We start from the raw sequence: 15,400 nt of genomic DNA, 5'->3' as shown, positions 1-15,400 counted from the left end.
TTTGTAGTTTTATTTCAAATGCTGTTCGTGAGGCATATAAAGTTAATCATACCAACGTTATTTATTCAGTACAATTTAATAATAATTAGATCATACAGCCGTTAAATATATCAAAATCATATAGCTTGATTTTACCTAAATGAGTTTAAATGTTGTATATAATAAAATAGTCTAGTATTTTTTTACTATTACTATTTAAACACAGCGAATGTTATTCTGGGATTGTCTTGAATTACAAGAATTCTTCTGACTCTCCTCTTTCTTTACGGTTCTTAAGCCTTATTTCGGTTCAATGTTCAATTTTTCCTTAAATTAACTGTAGCATTGACATTGACTGTCTTTTACTGACTTGTTCCTTTCACTAAAAGTCGTGATTCTCACAGAAAACGTCGAACGCTCCTTCATTTTTAGGTCTGTTTTAATTTAACCCGCTGCTAAATGATGTAATGTCTTTTCGGTCCTCGCGAGGGGTTGGAAATTGACATGCGTCCCTATTCTCTAAGACGTATTCCCTCGTTTTGATTGGCTGAGGGAAAAGACTGGCGCGTTTGTTCGAGGAAGTGTCCGCGATCAACACGTTTTTCTGTATTATGGTTTCATACGTGGTTACGTTTATGTATTTCTTTATCGCAACATTCAAACCAAATGCAATCCATACATCTAGTCTGATTTAGATAAAACTGAAGTGATGTTATGTTGTCATTGCGATGAGTTTTTTAGTCAGTAGTTTAACACAGCGTTGTTCTACATTTAAATGGTAATTTCAAACACACATCATGGAAAGCAAGAGTGGCCGGTTTCCTTTCCCCTTTCAACCGTATCCCATCCAGGAGAGCTTTATGGAGGCGCTTTACACGGCTCTGGAAGAGGGCAAAGTTGGTATATTTGAGAGTCCAACTGGCACGGTCAGTCTAACGTTAAAGTTCTAATCACGTGCCTTCAATAGCTAACATGATGGCTATGGTGAGGGTTTGAACTTCGCTTTGATCTTCCAGGGAAAGTCTCTAAGTCTTATTTGTGGTGCACTGACCTGGCTGAGAGAGCACGAGGAAAAGGAGGCCAAAAAACTTCTGGATGTTGATGCTGAAGGTTCACAGAAAGGAGATGCTGAGAATGAGGGGAAGAACAGCTCTGAGCCAGACTGGGTGTCTGAGTTTGTCCAGAAGAAGGCAGAGAGAGACAAAGTGGATAAGTTAAAGGTATGTTACATGTCTTTTTGATACTTAGATCGAGTCATGTACTTGTAAACAGTCTCAACTTTATTTAGGACGAAGAGCTGAAAAGAAAGAAAAGAGAGGAGAGGCTGGAGATGATCAGACACAACGCCCAGCTCAGATATGCTATGAAGAGAAAAGTGAGTTTTGAGGGTGTGTCATGTAGTTTTACCTAATTTACCACAGTGAAAATACCAGATAACACGTGTACCTTGGACAGGTGGCTGAGGATGATGAGACCGTAAAGTTGATGCAGCTAAGCAAAGAGGGGGCGGAGTCAGAAACGCCAGATCCAGAGGAGGAGGGGCTTATTGTTGCAGAGTACCAGAGTGATGAGGAGGCCACACCCAAAAGCAGGTATTAGTCCTTATGTAGGTGAAGAAATGGGTTAGTGGGTCTGTTTTCCACACATGAGTTCTTATGCTTTTGTCTCTCTAGGCTTTGCGATGATGATGATGAAGATCTGGAAGAGGATCATGTCACTAAGGTGCATAGTTACTCTTCGTCCCTAAATTGATATAGATATCTGTGCATGTGTACTGTGACGTCTTTCATATTTGTTTTGGCCTGTAGATTTATTACTGTAGCAGGACTCATTCTCAGCTGGCGCAGTTTGTCCATGAAGTTCAGAAGAGTCCGTATGGGGACACCGTTCGCTTGGTCAGTCTGGGCTCCAGACAGGTACACATCATTTTCACCCTACCTACTGTGTTTCTGGCTTTTTTGCCATTTTATTATTCGCCTGGATGAAATTGTTATCTGTTTGCTTAGAACTATAATAGGAACAAGACGCTCTATTTAAAGGGATAGTTCCTTCAAAATTAATTTGATTCAACTTGGTGTCTTTTAAAACATGTATGTGACTCTTTCTTATGTGGAAGAAGATATTTTAAGCAATATCTCAGCGGTTTTATGTTCATATAACGGAAGTCAATGGGGACCAATGTTGTGTGACTACCAACGTTCCAAAAATAACTTTTCTTTGTGTTCTGCGGAAGTAAGAAAGTCATATACAGGTTTGGAATGACATGAGGATGAGTGAATTATGAAATAAGTTTTATTAACTATACACTTTAAAGTTGACTTAAAAATAAAAGTTCTGTCATCGTTAACTCACCCATTTCAAACATGCATGTATTTCTTTCTTCCACAGAACACAAAGAACATAGAAGATATTTTGAAGAATGCTCATAACTGGTCCCCGTTCACTTGCATTGGTTTTGTGTCCCTACAATAGAAGTGAATGGAGCCCAGTGCTTTTTTCGGTTACCAAATATCTTCTTTTGTGTTCTGCAGAAGAAAGTTCTATTTTTAAAATAACAAGAAATTAGTAAATGATGACAGAATGTAAAATATTTGGTGAACTATCACTCTAAAGTGGCATTCATGTCGGTAACGCAGACATAAAGGGCGAGTTATGCGTCTAACTTGTAAACTAAGAACTGGAGGACCAGGGATATGATCAAACCGCTATGTACTTCTTAAGTATGAGTTACATCAATGTTTGGCTAAGCAAGCAGCACTAATAAATACTTTACTTAACATTATGAAATGGAACACATTGATGCATCAATCAAATGCGAAACAGATGATGTTATGTGTTATTTTTTTCCCTTTCCAGAACCTGTGCATTAATCCAGAGGTTGTGCGTCTGGGAAACGTCCAAACGATGAACGATCGCTGTTTGGAAATGCAGAAAAACAAACACGGTCAGAAAGGCAAACACACCGCCTGCCAATTTAGACACAGCGATGTTGCTGTTTAAAATGAAACACTGATCACGTTATCAAGAGAGACTGACAGAAATTTGTAAAACACCGTTCTGACCTCCAGCTGCAGGGAAACGAGAAAAGGCGGCAGATGCTGAGCCGAAGCGTCGCCGCGGTGTTGCCAAGGCGACGTGCCCCTTCTCGGGTTTTGAGAATCTGATGTCTATGAGAGACGAGGTGCTGGTGAAGGTGCGAGACGTGGAACAGCTCCTACAGCACGGGCGGGCGACGAACACATGTCCTTATTATAGCACACGGATGTCTATACCCGCAGCTCAGGTACACACACTGTGCCATCCAGAGCACTCATTTAATAACATTCACACTGTATAGCAGGGAAGTATGCATACTCAGAACAGCTAACTCTCTCTCGTTTAAAGGTGGTGGTGTTGCCTTATCAGACTCTGCTTCACGCTTCCACCCGCAAAGCGTCCGGGATCAAACTAAAAGATCAGATCGTCATCATCGACGAGGCTCATAATCTGACTGACACGATCTCAGCCATACACAGTGTAGAAATGAATGGAGCACAGGTACACATCTGTACACACCTGTGCACACATTACCTCATCACAGGTCACTAATGAGTGTTGTTGATGTCTTAGATCTGCAGGGCTCATTCACAGCTTTCACAGTACTCTGAGCGCTACAGGTAAAATAATGCTTTCCCATATACAGCCGCGAAAAAGTAGAGACCATTTCAAATGTTTATTTATTTAGCATTTCTAGATTTATTGTGGTCAGTCCAGTCCAGTGTCTGATTCAACAAAATCAAACCTCAGGAGTGACAAAGTAATCCAAAAGCCATGACAAGTCACGTCAAAACGGCTATAAAAATCAATCCTGTTGTATTGCTTAAAAGTGAATTTGAACTTTCCTTTGCAGTATTTGAGGTCTGAAATTTTGTTTCTCCAGTTTTCATTTTCTGAAATTAAAAAGCAAAGAGATATTTTTATCTGAAATTGGGGAGAAATATTGTTAGTAGTTCCCAGAATAATCATTTACCTAAACGCACAACTTTGAACAGTAAATTAAGAAAACTAAAATAATTTTGAAATGGTCACTTAGTTCTTTCTGCAGCTGTATGTCCATCTTTGAGCAATCGGTATATTGCAATCCTGAATTGAATAGAACCAAGTTTTATACTTTTAACATTTTTTGCAATTTTGGGTTGTTTAAAGAAGTCGATTGAAGGCCAAGAACCTGATGTACATCAAACAGATTCTCTTTGTGTTGGAGGGACTTGTGTCCACACTTGGAGGTCAGATGTGTGATCTTATTTAGTATTTTGTGTGTGTTTGAAAATTGTATCAATGCTGTTGTGTTGTGTTAACAGGTAAAGTGGGTCAGAATCCAAACACCCAGTCGTGTCAACCAGGTAAACAAACAAGTCACATTAGATACAATAAACTGACGGTTAATGTTTTCTTCATACATGAGTCAATGTTGCTCTGCTTTTGCATATTTACATAACAGGAAGTGAGCTGCTGACCATTAACGACTTCCTGTTTAGGGCTCAGTGTGATAACATTAATCTATTTAAGGTATTACACAACTACACGTTTTGAGATTCATATTAAGCTATTGGCCATGCGTCTATGCTAAAATAAATAAAAGTGTGTTGATGGTTAAACTCTGTTTTGTTTACTAAAGGTTCAGAAATATTTTGAGAAGAGCATGATCAGCCAAAAGGTGAGACACATTTAAAGATTTAAAAAAGTGCACAAACTCACAAATACACACATTTATTGATCTTGTTTCTTGTTTGCAGTTATGTGGTTTTGTGGAGAAATATGAAGGCAATGGAATAAACATGCAACCCAGCTCTAAAAACAAAGAGAATCGTCATATAGCAGGACTCGAACGTTACCTGCAGACGCTGCAGAACAAACCCACAGGTAAAAAAATTACACACATTTAACTTAAATGATATTTACATTTGTCATATAAAAACTATTACATAAATTACATTCACTTTTTGAAATTATTTGATATGGTTTGTCTTGCTGTGTTGTTGCTTGCCTATTGATGTTCTCTATACTACAGTCCCTAGGTGAAGTTGAAGTGCAATTTTTTTAAAATTATAATTCTGTCGTCATTTATTCAACCTAATGTCTATTCAAACCTGTATGAGTTTCTTTTGCAGAACACAAAAGAAGATATTTTGAAGAATGTCGGTAACCAAACAACATCGTCCCCTATTGCTGTCCATTCATGGACAGAAAACCACTGAGACATTTATCAAAATATCTTCTTTTGTCTCATGACTGTTAGAAAAAACATAATTTTATATTTGGATGAACCATCCCTTTAAATGAGCCTCAGGGTTTGGGGTCCTTTAGCACAAATGACATGTCAGACATCTGCTGCCACTAACAATATCATTCTTCACCATAATATCAAATCCGACATTACCTTATTTTTTCTGTCCTTGGGAACTAAATCACATGTGTATTGTTGATGTTGTAGTTGTTTCAGAACAGCAGGTGGCAGTAGAGATCAAACCCACCATGGCCTCTCCAATGATGCTGGTTGAGAGTTTCCTTTTTGCGCTCACTAACGCCAACAAAGATGGACGAGTGGTAATACAACGACAGGGTTTGTGAACTTAATGAGCATCAACAGAAAATCTCCAAATGAAACATTCAATCTCTCACACATCCCCTCTCTTCTTTTCCATCATCCAGCATTTCTTGCCCAAAGCAGCCTGAAGTTTCTCTTACTGAACGCAGCAGTTCACTTTGCACAGATTGTCCAGGAGAGCCGGGCCGTGATCGTCGCCGGAGGAACCATGCAGCCCGTCAGTTTACACACACACACCATAACTTAACATGGGCTAATGGAGACACAGCTGCTTCACTTACATAGTGTTTATCAAATAATATCAGCGTGTGGATTTTTAAACAACGCTTTTTTTTGTTTGATTCGGTTGCAGGTTGCAGATTTTAAAGAGCAGCTTCTGTTCTCGGCTGGAGTAGCAGAAGAGAGCATTTTGGAATTCTCATGTGGTGAGTTTTACATCTGTTTCCCTGTTGATAATGCTCAGTGTTATGCGTTGATGAACTGTTGTGTAATGGCTTCAGGTCATGTCATACCCCCTGAGAATATCCTACCCACAGTCCTTTGCACCGGACCCTCAGGACAGCAGTTGGAGTTCACGTTTCAAACCAGGGACACGCCACAGATGGTAAAACACACACAAACGCAATGCACCACAGATGGCGGAAACGCAAACAAAATTCTGCTAATATACACATAGTAGTTCAAAGTGAATTAGGATTTGATTGAACTGTAGTAGTTCTGTCCTTGAATCACACTTTTCATGACATTGAGGGAAATTATATTTATAGGTAATAATATGTATACCTGTGTGTGTTTACCTGTATTAGATGGAGGAAACGGGTCGTGTTTTATCAAACCTCTGTAACATCGTACCAGGGGGTGTGGTCTGTTTTTTCCCCTCCTACGAATACGAGAAGAGAATTCTGGGACACTGGGAGAGTAACGGAGTCCTAAAGCGCTTAGAGTCTAAAAAGAAGGTACACAAACACTCTTGGCCTTCATATATGCTCTTATATTATGTGGACATGGTGAACTCGTTTAGTTAAGAATCTGTTGTGTGTTTCAGATATTCCAGGAGCCGAAGAAAGCCAATCAGGTCGAGCAAGTGCTCGGTGACTATTCTAAATGTATTCAGGTATGTTTGTGCAAGTAAATGTACTCAAAGATTGGTAGACAGATTGGGACACTCCAAATTTGCCTCTGGTTTGCATTTATACACATGATATCTATTTCTGAGAGCATGCCAGGATGCATGAAAGCTGTGATAAAGAAATAATATTTCTTAAAGTCACCATGAAACATAAGTTGCGATTGATTTCTTTTCCGTATCGTGTATCCGAGTGAATCGAATCTGAAATTAGAAGAAAATGTAGAGCGGGGTTTTTTTGTCCTTCCCTTTTTGATTGGTTTGTTGCAAGTCGGGTCTGCTGGGGAGGGCTAAAACTGCCTGGCCATTGGACGGTCAGTATAGTCCTACCTCTTTTTTGTTATTGAAATCATACGATGAAGAAATGTTTTTGAATAAAGATCGAGTACAAATGAAAAAAAAATGGTTTGCACAGATAAATCATTTATAATAACCACTGCAACACTGTGTCAAACACTTTTTTTCCTGTTTGATTGTACGGTGACTTTAAATGCATGAACTTATTTTTTGGCATTATTTAAGGTCTGAAAATATTGCACATTTTTTGTTATATTGACCAGTTTTTGCAAATAAAAATGTTTTTATAAGGCATTTGGGAGATATGTAGTGAATTTAAGTGACAGAATGAAACAAAAACGATCATTTGCCTGAAGTCCTGGTAGCTATGAATGGTACATATTTTCCGAGCTGTATCTATGTATTATAAGGTGTTGTGTAGTGTTTCCAGTAATACCCCAAATCTGTCATGTCTTCAAAGTATGTTAGATGACATCAGGCTGTTTTACATAATTTGTTGTTTTCTAAAGCGTTGCAGTAACGCGGAAGCTGGTCAGACGGGGGCGCTGTTATTTTCTGTGGTTGGAGGAAAAATGAGTGAAGGAATTAACTTCTCCGATGACCTGGGCAGGTGAATAGTTGTTTTTAACTCATCTTTATTTAAAAACTTGACATAACACATCAGGAATCATTCTATTGGATTGCCAAGATATCTTTTAACACAAAATTTGATTAAAATGCAGTGGTCAATGACTCAATGCAGGGCCCAAGTCAAAATATATAAGAAAAGAGGCATTAACTTAATGTCAAATAAAAACTGTACGTGCATGTCGTCAGATGTATTGTTATGGTTGGGATGCCGTACCCCAACATCAAGTCACCAGAGCTTCAGGAGAAGATGGCTTACCTGGACAAACATATGGTTAGAATTCATTAAGCAGCTCACAAATAAAACGCATCCGACTTCTCTAACTCTGTATTCTCCCGTTTCAGCCTCACGTAGATGGCAAAAGTCCTGGGAAAGCATTGGTGGAAAGTCTCTGCATGAAAGCTGTCAATCAATCCATCGGTGGGTGGAGCCATGTGTTGTGGACTGCTCATTCATTAAAGTGTTAAATATTAAACACGCATAAAAATGAAGCAGCATCATTTCTCTTGTTTGTCCACGCAGGCCGTGCGATCCGTCACCGTGGAGATTACGCGTGCATCGTTCTGTGTGACCACCGTTACTCACGAACAGGCACGCTGCAGAAACTTCCTGAGTGGATTCGATCCAGCACACGCACGCATACTAGCTTTGGTCCGGCGTTCGCCAGCATCAGGAAGGTGAGATGTTTAAAAACACGACGTAAAAACACTTTACTAGAATACTAGAATGGAGTCGTATCTTGTGCTCTTCTATCCAGCTGTGTGATGTTTTAATGAGACAGACAGTTGTTAATGTGACTCTGTGTTCTCCAGCTGTGCTCTCTGTTGTAATGAGCGGATGCTGTCAGGATGAGGATGTTTGCTGGCAGTATGTTCACAGTCTAATCATTTATTTGATTCCTCCACAGTTTTTCCTGGAGAAGCGTCAGAGGCCGTCGCTCTGAACAGACCGGAGCCCGTCGGCTGCGCGTGTTGAAGTACCAGTTGTGCGTTCTGCATTATAAATGTGTGTTAGTACTCAGGACGTGTTAAATATTCAGTGGCACCTCTGTCCTCAGGTTCTGAAGTTCAGCGTTTCTAAATTCACTCCCGAGATCTTGATTAAAGCTTCTGTTTTTTGTGATTTAAATGCTTGATTTCTAACGCACATAGTTTATTATGAACTGTACTTAAGCTGCAGAACGCAAGAGATGAGTGTTTAATTTAAACAATGTAAAAACAACTCAAACTTTCTTGTCCTCATTTGATGAAATTGGGTTGAAGTACGAGTCTGATGGCTGAATTTCTGTGTAAATAATTCATAAAAGCATTCTTACGTAAACGGTTGAATGTGACTGCGTGCATAGGAACGCTTTCCAAAATGGATTTACATAGAAGTACGTTCTGCATGAGTTTCGTAAATGTGTCATGTTGTTGTATTGCTGATTGTTAAGCTAACAGAACAATAAAGAAGTTGAGCTTTCCAAAGAGTTGTGACAATTTCACATGACCCACGAGTCTCGGGTTTGAGTCATAAGAACTAAAAAATGAACTGGATTTATGAATTCAATCAGTTTCGGTGTATTCTTTCCGACTGGATTTTCCCTCAACATCATTTCCGTACATTCACAGATTCAACTTTAAAATACGTAAGCAATGTAAATCTGGTAAAATCACTCGTTCACCGCTGTCCTCAGTGAGACGATATCGTGGATTTTACACCAGTCCTACGAAATAGTCAAGACCCTGGATCGCCATGGTTACGCCTCCCAGTCGTCTTCATCATCTGCGGCTGGTTGCTGTGGTGCTGGAAGGGGCGGGATCACGTCTGACATCCTGGCAAATGCTCCGCCCGAGCTGCCGGATGCTTCTGTTGAGTCTCCGCCTGGAACCTTCCCAGAGATACCTGTCAGATATTCACAGCGAAACGTTAGCACTGCCCCTCAGATTGAGGCACTGAAATGACTCAGGACGTGTTAAATAAAAATTGAAATTGCAAACTTCAGTTTCTTCAAAGTACATTGTGTTCAGAAAACCTCAATAATACAATGTTATAATACCGTGTAATCTATATTTTCTATACGCATTTTGAAATTTTGAAGAGCAATTGAATTGATATTTCAGACTCACCTTTCCTGCGCATGGCCAATTTATTAAAGAGATCAGACATGAGGTTTCCACCACTGACCGCTGCCCCGACTGAAAACATTGAGATGAAGGTTAGTTTAAGCTTTATCTATGAACACTGTCATTAATTTAACACTTGCATGTCTTTATTGTCTGCAGGAAATAACAAATAGATTGCGTTTCATTGAAGGAATAAGTCCAAAAGACTTCATCTTTCAAGTCTTTTTGGCATTTACTCTCATCCAAGGACTAAACCATCTGTCTTTCCCTTTAGAGATGGTAAATAAAACATAATAAATTGATAACATATCTATAAAAAGTGGAATCCAGGGCCATTAAATTTAAGAGCAAATGTCAAACGGATTTAAAAAGGCTTAATGAGGCAACTTTAATGAAAGTAAATTTCTCATTTGACCTTTTCAAATGCCACAGCACGTTTCCCTACAACAACGATGGTGAAAACAAATATTTCAACATGAAAATGAGTTCCTCGTGTTTTCAGAAATTAAGTTTTTTCATGTTGCACTGTAATTTAAAGTAGAAAATGTATGGGTGTATTCAAATCGCTAACCCTCATTATGAGTAAAAGTAAACGCTGCTAATGAGTTCTTCCTCTAATAACAGCTATTAACATCCTGTAATTACACACACACTGTCTAACAGTACTGCTTTTTCTGTACGATGAATTCCAGTATGTACTCCCGGCTGACCTTGCTCTTGTTCCTTCTGTTTTTTCTTCACCATTTTGCGCTCCTTCACGTTGCGGAGTTGGGCTTTGCCGATACCGCCGGCGTTCCGGATTGACTCCAGCAGACTGGCTCGCCCGTTCGACGGATCCTGCACTTCAGTAGGGGCGCCTTTAACCGTACCTACACAGAGCAAAATGATTTTATTTTTTAAGGTATGCACTCATTAGACAGAATTTTTTCATTGCTTGACTACTGTCAAGTCAGTGTTAAGGCTTCAGTTTTGTTATCAAAGCAACAACTTATGTTTTTACACGCAGGTTTTACCTGCGGGTAGAGTTTGACCTGCATCAGCAGTGTTGGCTGGTGCAGGTGGAGGGGGGGGCGGAGGGGGTGCGGCTGAAGACGATCCAGGGGGCGGGGCTGACGCATGGATGGGCTCCGGTGCGGGTGGCGGTGGTGGAGGAGGAGGAGGGGAGGGGGAGGAGCCTCAAGTCGGAATTGAGAGTCTTATAAAGAAAAACAAAATGCAGATTCATTCAGCTGATATTAGCAAATCATGTTTAAAGTAGGGTTATTATACTTATCTAAAACTATTGAAACAATTCTGATCATTTAAATCAAATCAAATACAGGCCTAAATATATATATTTCATTAATTAAATGCATATTAGACAGTTAAGACATCAAAGTGACTCAAAATAAATGAAAACTAAACTAAACTAAATAGCGATCTTTTAAATAAATAATTAAATAATTAAAGCACAAAACAAAATAGGAAAAAACAAAAATGTACCTTAAATTAACATTAAAATGAAAGCTCATTCAAAAACCTAAAGCGTTTAAAAAAAGTCATATCATAGATATGGATATTTTTTTCACAATATTTGTTTTGTAACTTTTATACAACCATTGTCCACACTCTGACCTTTTGTAATCTGTAATCCTACATTACATGGTAACATGTTCCCAAAGACACCCTGTTAAAATGTGCATGCTGTTTTCACAGCTTAGTTTCAATAAATTGTCTTTTTGGACCGGGGAGAAAGTTCACAAAGTATCGTATCACATGACTCAGACAATGCTCTCACCGGATCCACTAGATTCATCATGTTCTGTGCCAAAAGAGGGCAGCTCCGGGATGCTGGTGCTGGAAGGAACGGATGGTGCGAAGCCCGGGCCGAGGTCAGCGCTGTACGTGAGGTCATCAGCGATGCCAGGTAGGTCAGGCAGGTAAGATGGCACATCGATCTCTGGCACTTGACCCAGATCTGGTACATAAAAATAATTCTCTGCAGTCTGAAAGAGAACGTGTTAAGAGATGAATCAACATCTGATAATCTTGTTTTCTGTCTTCAACCAATCCTCAAAACCTTACCTGTCTCTCAAGCTGCTCTCTCTTGGTGATTGACAGCGGTGCGTCAAACGGTTTGTCCTCCTTTTCGGTTTCCAGTGTGTTGTGTGTTTTAGTCACAGCGCCCGCCAGAGGGTCAAGAAACACATATTTCTTATAACTGCACATGAGAAAAAACATAGCGATGATTATATCAGTGTTAATGAGGTTGCGTTGGCTATCCAAATCTGTGTAGGTGTGTGTGTACTCACAGGTTTTCTGTTGTGTTGAACAGCAACAAGGAGCTGACAGAGTTCACATTTCTCGGCAAACTTCCCAAACCTTCTTCTGTTACATCCTCAGAACGCTTCTTGCTGTTCACACACACTGGCAAATACATCAACTTCTCCTGCAACACACAGGAATACAAAAAAAATAAGCAGGGAGAGAAAAATTGCAGGGACGGGGGAAAGGAGCTTTAATACAGAGAAACCTGTTTACCTGTAGGGCCTTGTCATCCAGTGGGCGGAGCTTGCTCTCAACTTTAAAGCGGGGACGCTTTTGGGAGGCGGGATCAACAGCACCGGCAAAAATAGAAGAATAATCCTGCAGTTTCTCAGGAGCGGGATATTTGGCGCTGGAGAATACCTAAACGAACACATATTATCTGAGTAAAAATCTGCATATCAATAAAAAATTACAACGTTTTATCAAACTTTGGTGATTGTCTTAATCAAGATGTGCACGTTTTGATTTTAAAGATGTCACGATATTCAAATGATTTGTGGATTTGTAAACAGATGGATCGGAAGGTAATAATTATTTTTTCTAAGATGGCAAGTTATTAAGTAAAGTGATGGATGCCCATGAGTGTGTAAGTCCTAATATTCAATCAGACAAAAAAGCCAAGCTTTTGACGGACGTGAAAACATGATTGAGAGGTGAACAATATTGGACTTTTAGGTAATTAAAAAAAGCCGCTGGAGACGTCTGAAATGCAGTTGGTGTAATTCATTACACTTAATTCACAGGATATAGTTTATTTGGTGTTTTGAATAAATCACATGTTATTAAGAGACTGGCACGATACATTCTGCTGTCGCAAATTTGATTTGAAAATCGTGTTTATTCTTTTAAACAGGAAAGAAGTGGTTTTGATACACAAAGATGTTTTGGCGAATCTTAACCCATGGATCCTGTTTAAAATTCACTTTCCAATACTTATCCTTTAGCAGATTTTGACTTATATCAAACGTATACACCACTTCTTTAGAAAGCAATAATTCATTTGATTACATTTTTTAGTATACATAATTTGGTAAATGAAGGATAATTTACTTAATCTTTAAATCACATCACATGTCCCTTCTAGAGACATCACTACACCGCTATATGACTCTAGTCTTATATCATCACATATTCACTTACAGCTCCAGACTGTTACTTGGTTACTGTGGACCAGAATAATTTTCTCTTCTATGCTTCCGATGTGTGACTGACTCACTGTCAAGGTTCCTCACCTTTGTGGCTTTCTTGCTTCCTTTGATCTTCTGGACCCTGGCCTGAGCCAGTTTGATCCGGTCCGTAACGGAGTGAAGATGTGCACGATTCTTCTCCACGCTCTGGGACACCCTGCCGGGAACACATTTACCCCAAAATATTATGCAGTCTTTTGGTTGCTGCTTCTCAACTCAATTTCTATTCAACTCGTTTAAAGGCGACTTATAACTTTTTGTTCGTCCGTTCTGCACCTGTGGACAAACTCAACACAACAGCAAAAGATCCCTTGACTGTAAAAGCTGTTACAGTTTGCTCTGCCACAGCCTAAAAACATACACAGAATGCAGTGACAATAAATGCGGGATTGTGCATGTGTACAGTCATAATGTCCTTACGGAGTGGATGCGTTCTACAGCCCGCGGCCACGTGCGGTTTGAAAACCCTACACTAGAAGCGACTAGCGAGAAAAAATGAAAGAGGACTGACTAAAGAAAGGGGGGGGGTTAAAACGAATAGATAACAGTGAGTGTGCGGCTTAATGGAGCTGACCTAGAAAAGCACAGCTTCATCACACACACAAATATGTTCCCTGGACCCCTACTTGCCATGTTGTCATGGTAACGATGTGGATGGTTTTCCAGCCTGTGCAGCTGGCATTAGCATATTTGAGCATTCACTAGTTTCGCACGCAATAGCATCTTATGCAAAACATGCACTTTCATTGAATCTCTCTCCCTGGACTTGTGTAGCCTAAACTCTCTCCTATACAAACATAGTTGATAAAACTGTTACTTTGTCAGACTGGTGTTGTGTTGTACTTCAACGCCACAAACAGCAAGGTTTATTATTACTGGGATTAAAATATGTCACCAATTGACAGTTATCTAACTGGCTGAAACTGAAAGAACGCCCAGCAAATCAGAAAAGTTTTTTTTTTGGAAGTTCAATGTAAAAACAAAAACAGATACGTATATTTATTTTATATTTTTATTGTTGAGCTGTCAGCATCCAGCTCAAACAGCTTTTACGTTAACGCGCTTGTGTCCTGTAAAATCCATACATGTTATGCTAGAACGTTATCTGAAAGTGATTGAAGATTACTGTATGTCTGTTTACCTGGTAAAGATGTCTGTTGATATGATTTCCAGATACTGCAGAGCCTCAGTGATCTGATGCACAGCCTCTTCTCTCCGGAGGTCCGGCTGGATCAGAGGTACGGAGTACACCTGTCCCTCCAGGTAACGTTTCTGTGTCATCCTACACACACACATGCATATATATTTCTCTAATTTCTGTCACAATTGTCAGTAGATGGACTTCCGTTCAAAAGTTTAGGGTAATTTTTCGCCACATTTTGGAATAGTGATGAACTCTAGGTTATATTTTAGCATATTTAATGTAATCCCCCTTTACCTAGAACTTGCAAAAATTTTCTCCTATACTATTTTATCATCCAGCTTAAAATCGTACCAGATTTTTTTAAACAGTGTTTAAAGAGTTCACATATATATATACTATAAGCAGCAAGTACAGCAAAACAAAAACCCTTCAACAACCTAAATATACACAAACCCAAAGACTTAAGCCAATGGGTGTCACATGATAACAGGCGACTCCAGACAGGGTCAGAAAACCTTTAAATAAACACTGTTATAACGTGTCCAGTTATGCGAACTTTATTAAGACTGTAAATATTTGACAACATCCGCTGATCTTCATTATCTGAACAATGCGATCATCCTCCTATCTCCACTGAATTAAAGCACAGCAGCGAGGAAAAGCGATGTATATAAAGCAAACCAGCTCTATAAAAACACATAATGTTAAAAGGAAACACTTTACCTGACCATTTATGTGTCTCCGCTTCTAGATGCGCCGAGTCTTTTCAAGCGCAACACTTCCGCATTAACATGTGACGAGTGACGTAAACACAAAGTAGCTTTATTCGGCGCTGCCGGCATATGACATCAAAGTACCGCGAGACTACTGGACAGAGCACTGGTCGGTCTGCTTATCGCTCTCGCGGTATTTGCGCTTCGCTACATGAAGTCGTACGTTCGAGAGCGTGGGATCACTTTTCAGTTGTGTTTGTTGTGTTATTATGAATATAACAATAACAAAACAAAACACAACTACCAGGCAAAGCCAGCAATGCCATA

At 39.5% G+C, this 15,400-nt stretch overlaps 2 protein-coding genes across 4 annotated transcripts; one reads left to right on the top strand and one right to left on the bottom strand.

Moving 5' to 3' along the window:
• Nucleotides 1–211: 211 nt before the first annotated feature.
• ddx11 (DEAD/H (Asp-Glu-Ala-Asp/His) box helicase 11) lies at nucleotides 212–8,864 on the top strand. Of its 3 annotated transcripts, XM_056766813.1 has the most exons (26): nucleotides 212–905; nucleotides 996–1,199; nucleotides 1,268–1,354; nucleotides 1,435–1,571; nucleotides 1,653–1,701; nucleotides 1,788–1,895; nucleotides 2,836–2,923; nucleotides 3,048–3,262; nucleotides 3,364–3,516; nucleotides 3,589–3,635; nucleotides 4,165–4,244; nucleotides 4,320–4,361; nucleotides 4,460–4,527; nucleotides 4,637–4,675; nucleotides 4,755–4,881; nucleotides 5,453–5,581; nucleotides 5,671–5,783; nucleotides 5,919–5,991; nucleotides 6,067–6,170; nucleotides 6,373–6,522; nucleotides 6,612–6,680; nucleotides 7,499–7,599; nucleotides 7,806–7,890; nucleotides 7,962–8,037; nucleotides 8,140–8,294; nucleotides 8,525–8,864. In XM_056766813.1, the coding sequence occupies exons 1-26, from the start codon at nucleotides 777–779 to the stop codon at nucleotides 8,558–8,560; spliced, it is 2,664 nt and encodes an 887-aa protein (XP_056622791.1). In that variant the 5' UTR covers nucleotides 212–776; the 3' UTR covers nucleotides 8,561–8,864. The 3 variants fall into 3 exon arrangements, 2 of the variants coding, with proteins under 2 accessions (XP_056622791.1, XP_056622790.1); XM_056766812.1 differs by having other exon boundaries at nucleotides 8,140–8,864; XR_008908899.1 differs by lacking the exons at nucleotides 7,806–7,890; nucleotides 8,525–8,864 and having other exon boundaries at nucleotides 8,140–8,195.
• A 140-nt stretch (nucleotides 8,865–9,004) lies between these two features.
• On the bottom strand, nucleotides 9,005–15,152 carry wash1 (WAS protein family homolog 1). Its single transcript, XM_056766814.1, is given in 12 exon segments — nucleotides 9,005–9,501; nucleotides 9,726–9,794; nucleotides 10,433–10,591; nucleotides 10,736–10,889; nucleotides 10,892–10,917; nucleotides 11,500–11,707; nucleotides 11,787–11,922; nucleotides 12,014–12,150; nucleotides 12,243–12,389; nucleotides 13,262–13,373; nucleotides 14,358–14,498; nucleotides 15,084–15,152. Coding segments are annotated over 12 exon segments (1,443 nt in total). The 5' UTR covers nucleotides 15,092–15,152; the 3' UTR covers nucleotides 9,005–9,355.
• Between the last annotated feature and the right edge of the window lie 248 nt (nucleotides 15,153–15,400).

Source organism: Triplophysa dalaica, chromosome 14, assembly GCF_015846415.1.
Source record: "Triplophysa dalaica isolate WHDGS20190420 chromosome 14, ASM1584641v1, whole genome shotgun sequence".
NCBI classification, from domain to species: domain Eukaryota; kingdom Metazoa; phylum Chordata; class Actinopteri; order Cypriniformes; family Nemacheilidae; genus Triplophysa; species Triplophysa dalaica.
This window is presented reverse-complemented; position numbering and strand designations above follow the sequence as displayed.

Excerpts from the sequence above, each read along its gene's own strand:
- ddx11 (XM_056766812.1), top strand. The coding sequence starts at position 777 with ATGGAAAGCAAGAGTGGCCGGTTTCCTTTCCCCTTTCAACCGTATCCC. Across the intron at positions 4,362-4,459 it reads CACCCAGTCGTGTCAACCAG|GAAGTGAGCTGCTGACCATT; the intron begins GTAAACAAACAA and ends TTTACATAACAG. Across the intron at positions 7,600-7,805 it reads TTCTCCGATGACCTGGGCAG|ATGTATTGTTATGGTTGGGA; the intron begins GTGAATAGTTGT and ends GCATGTCGTCAG.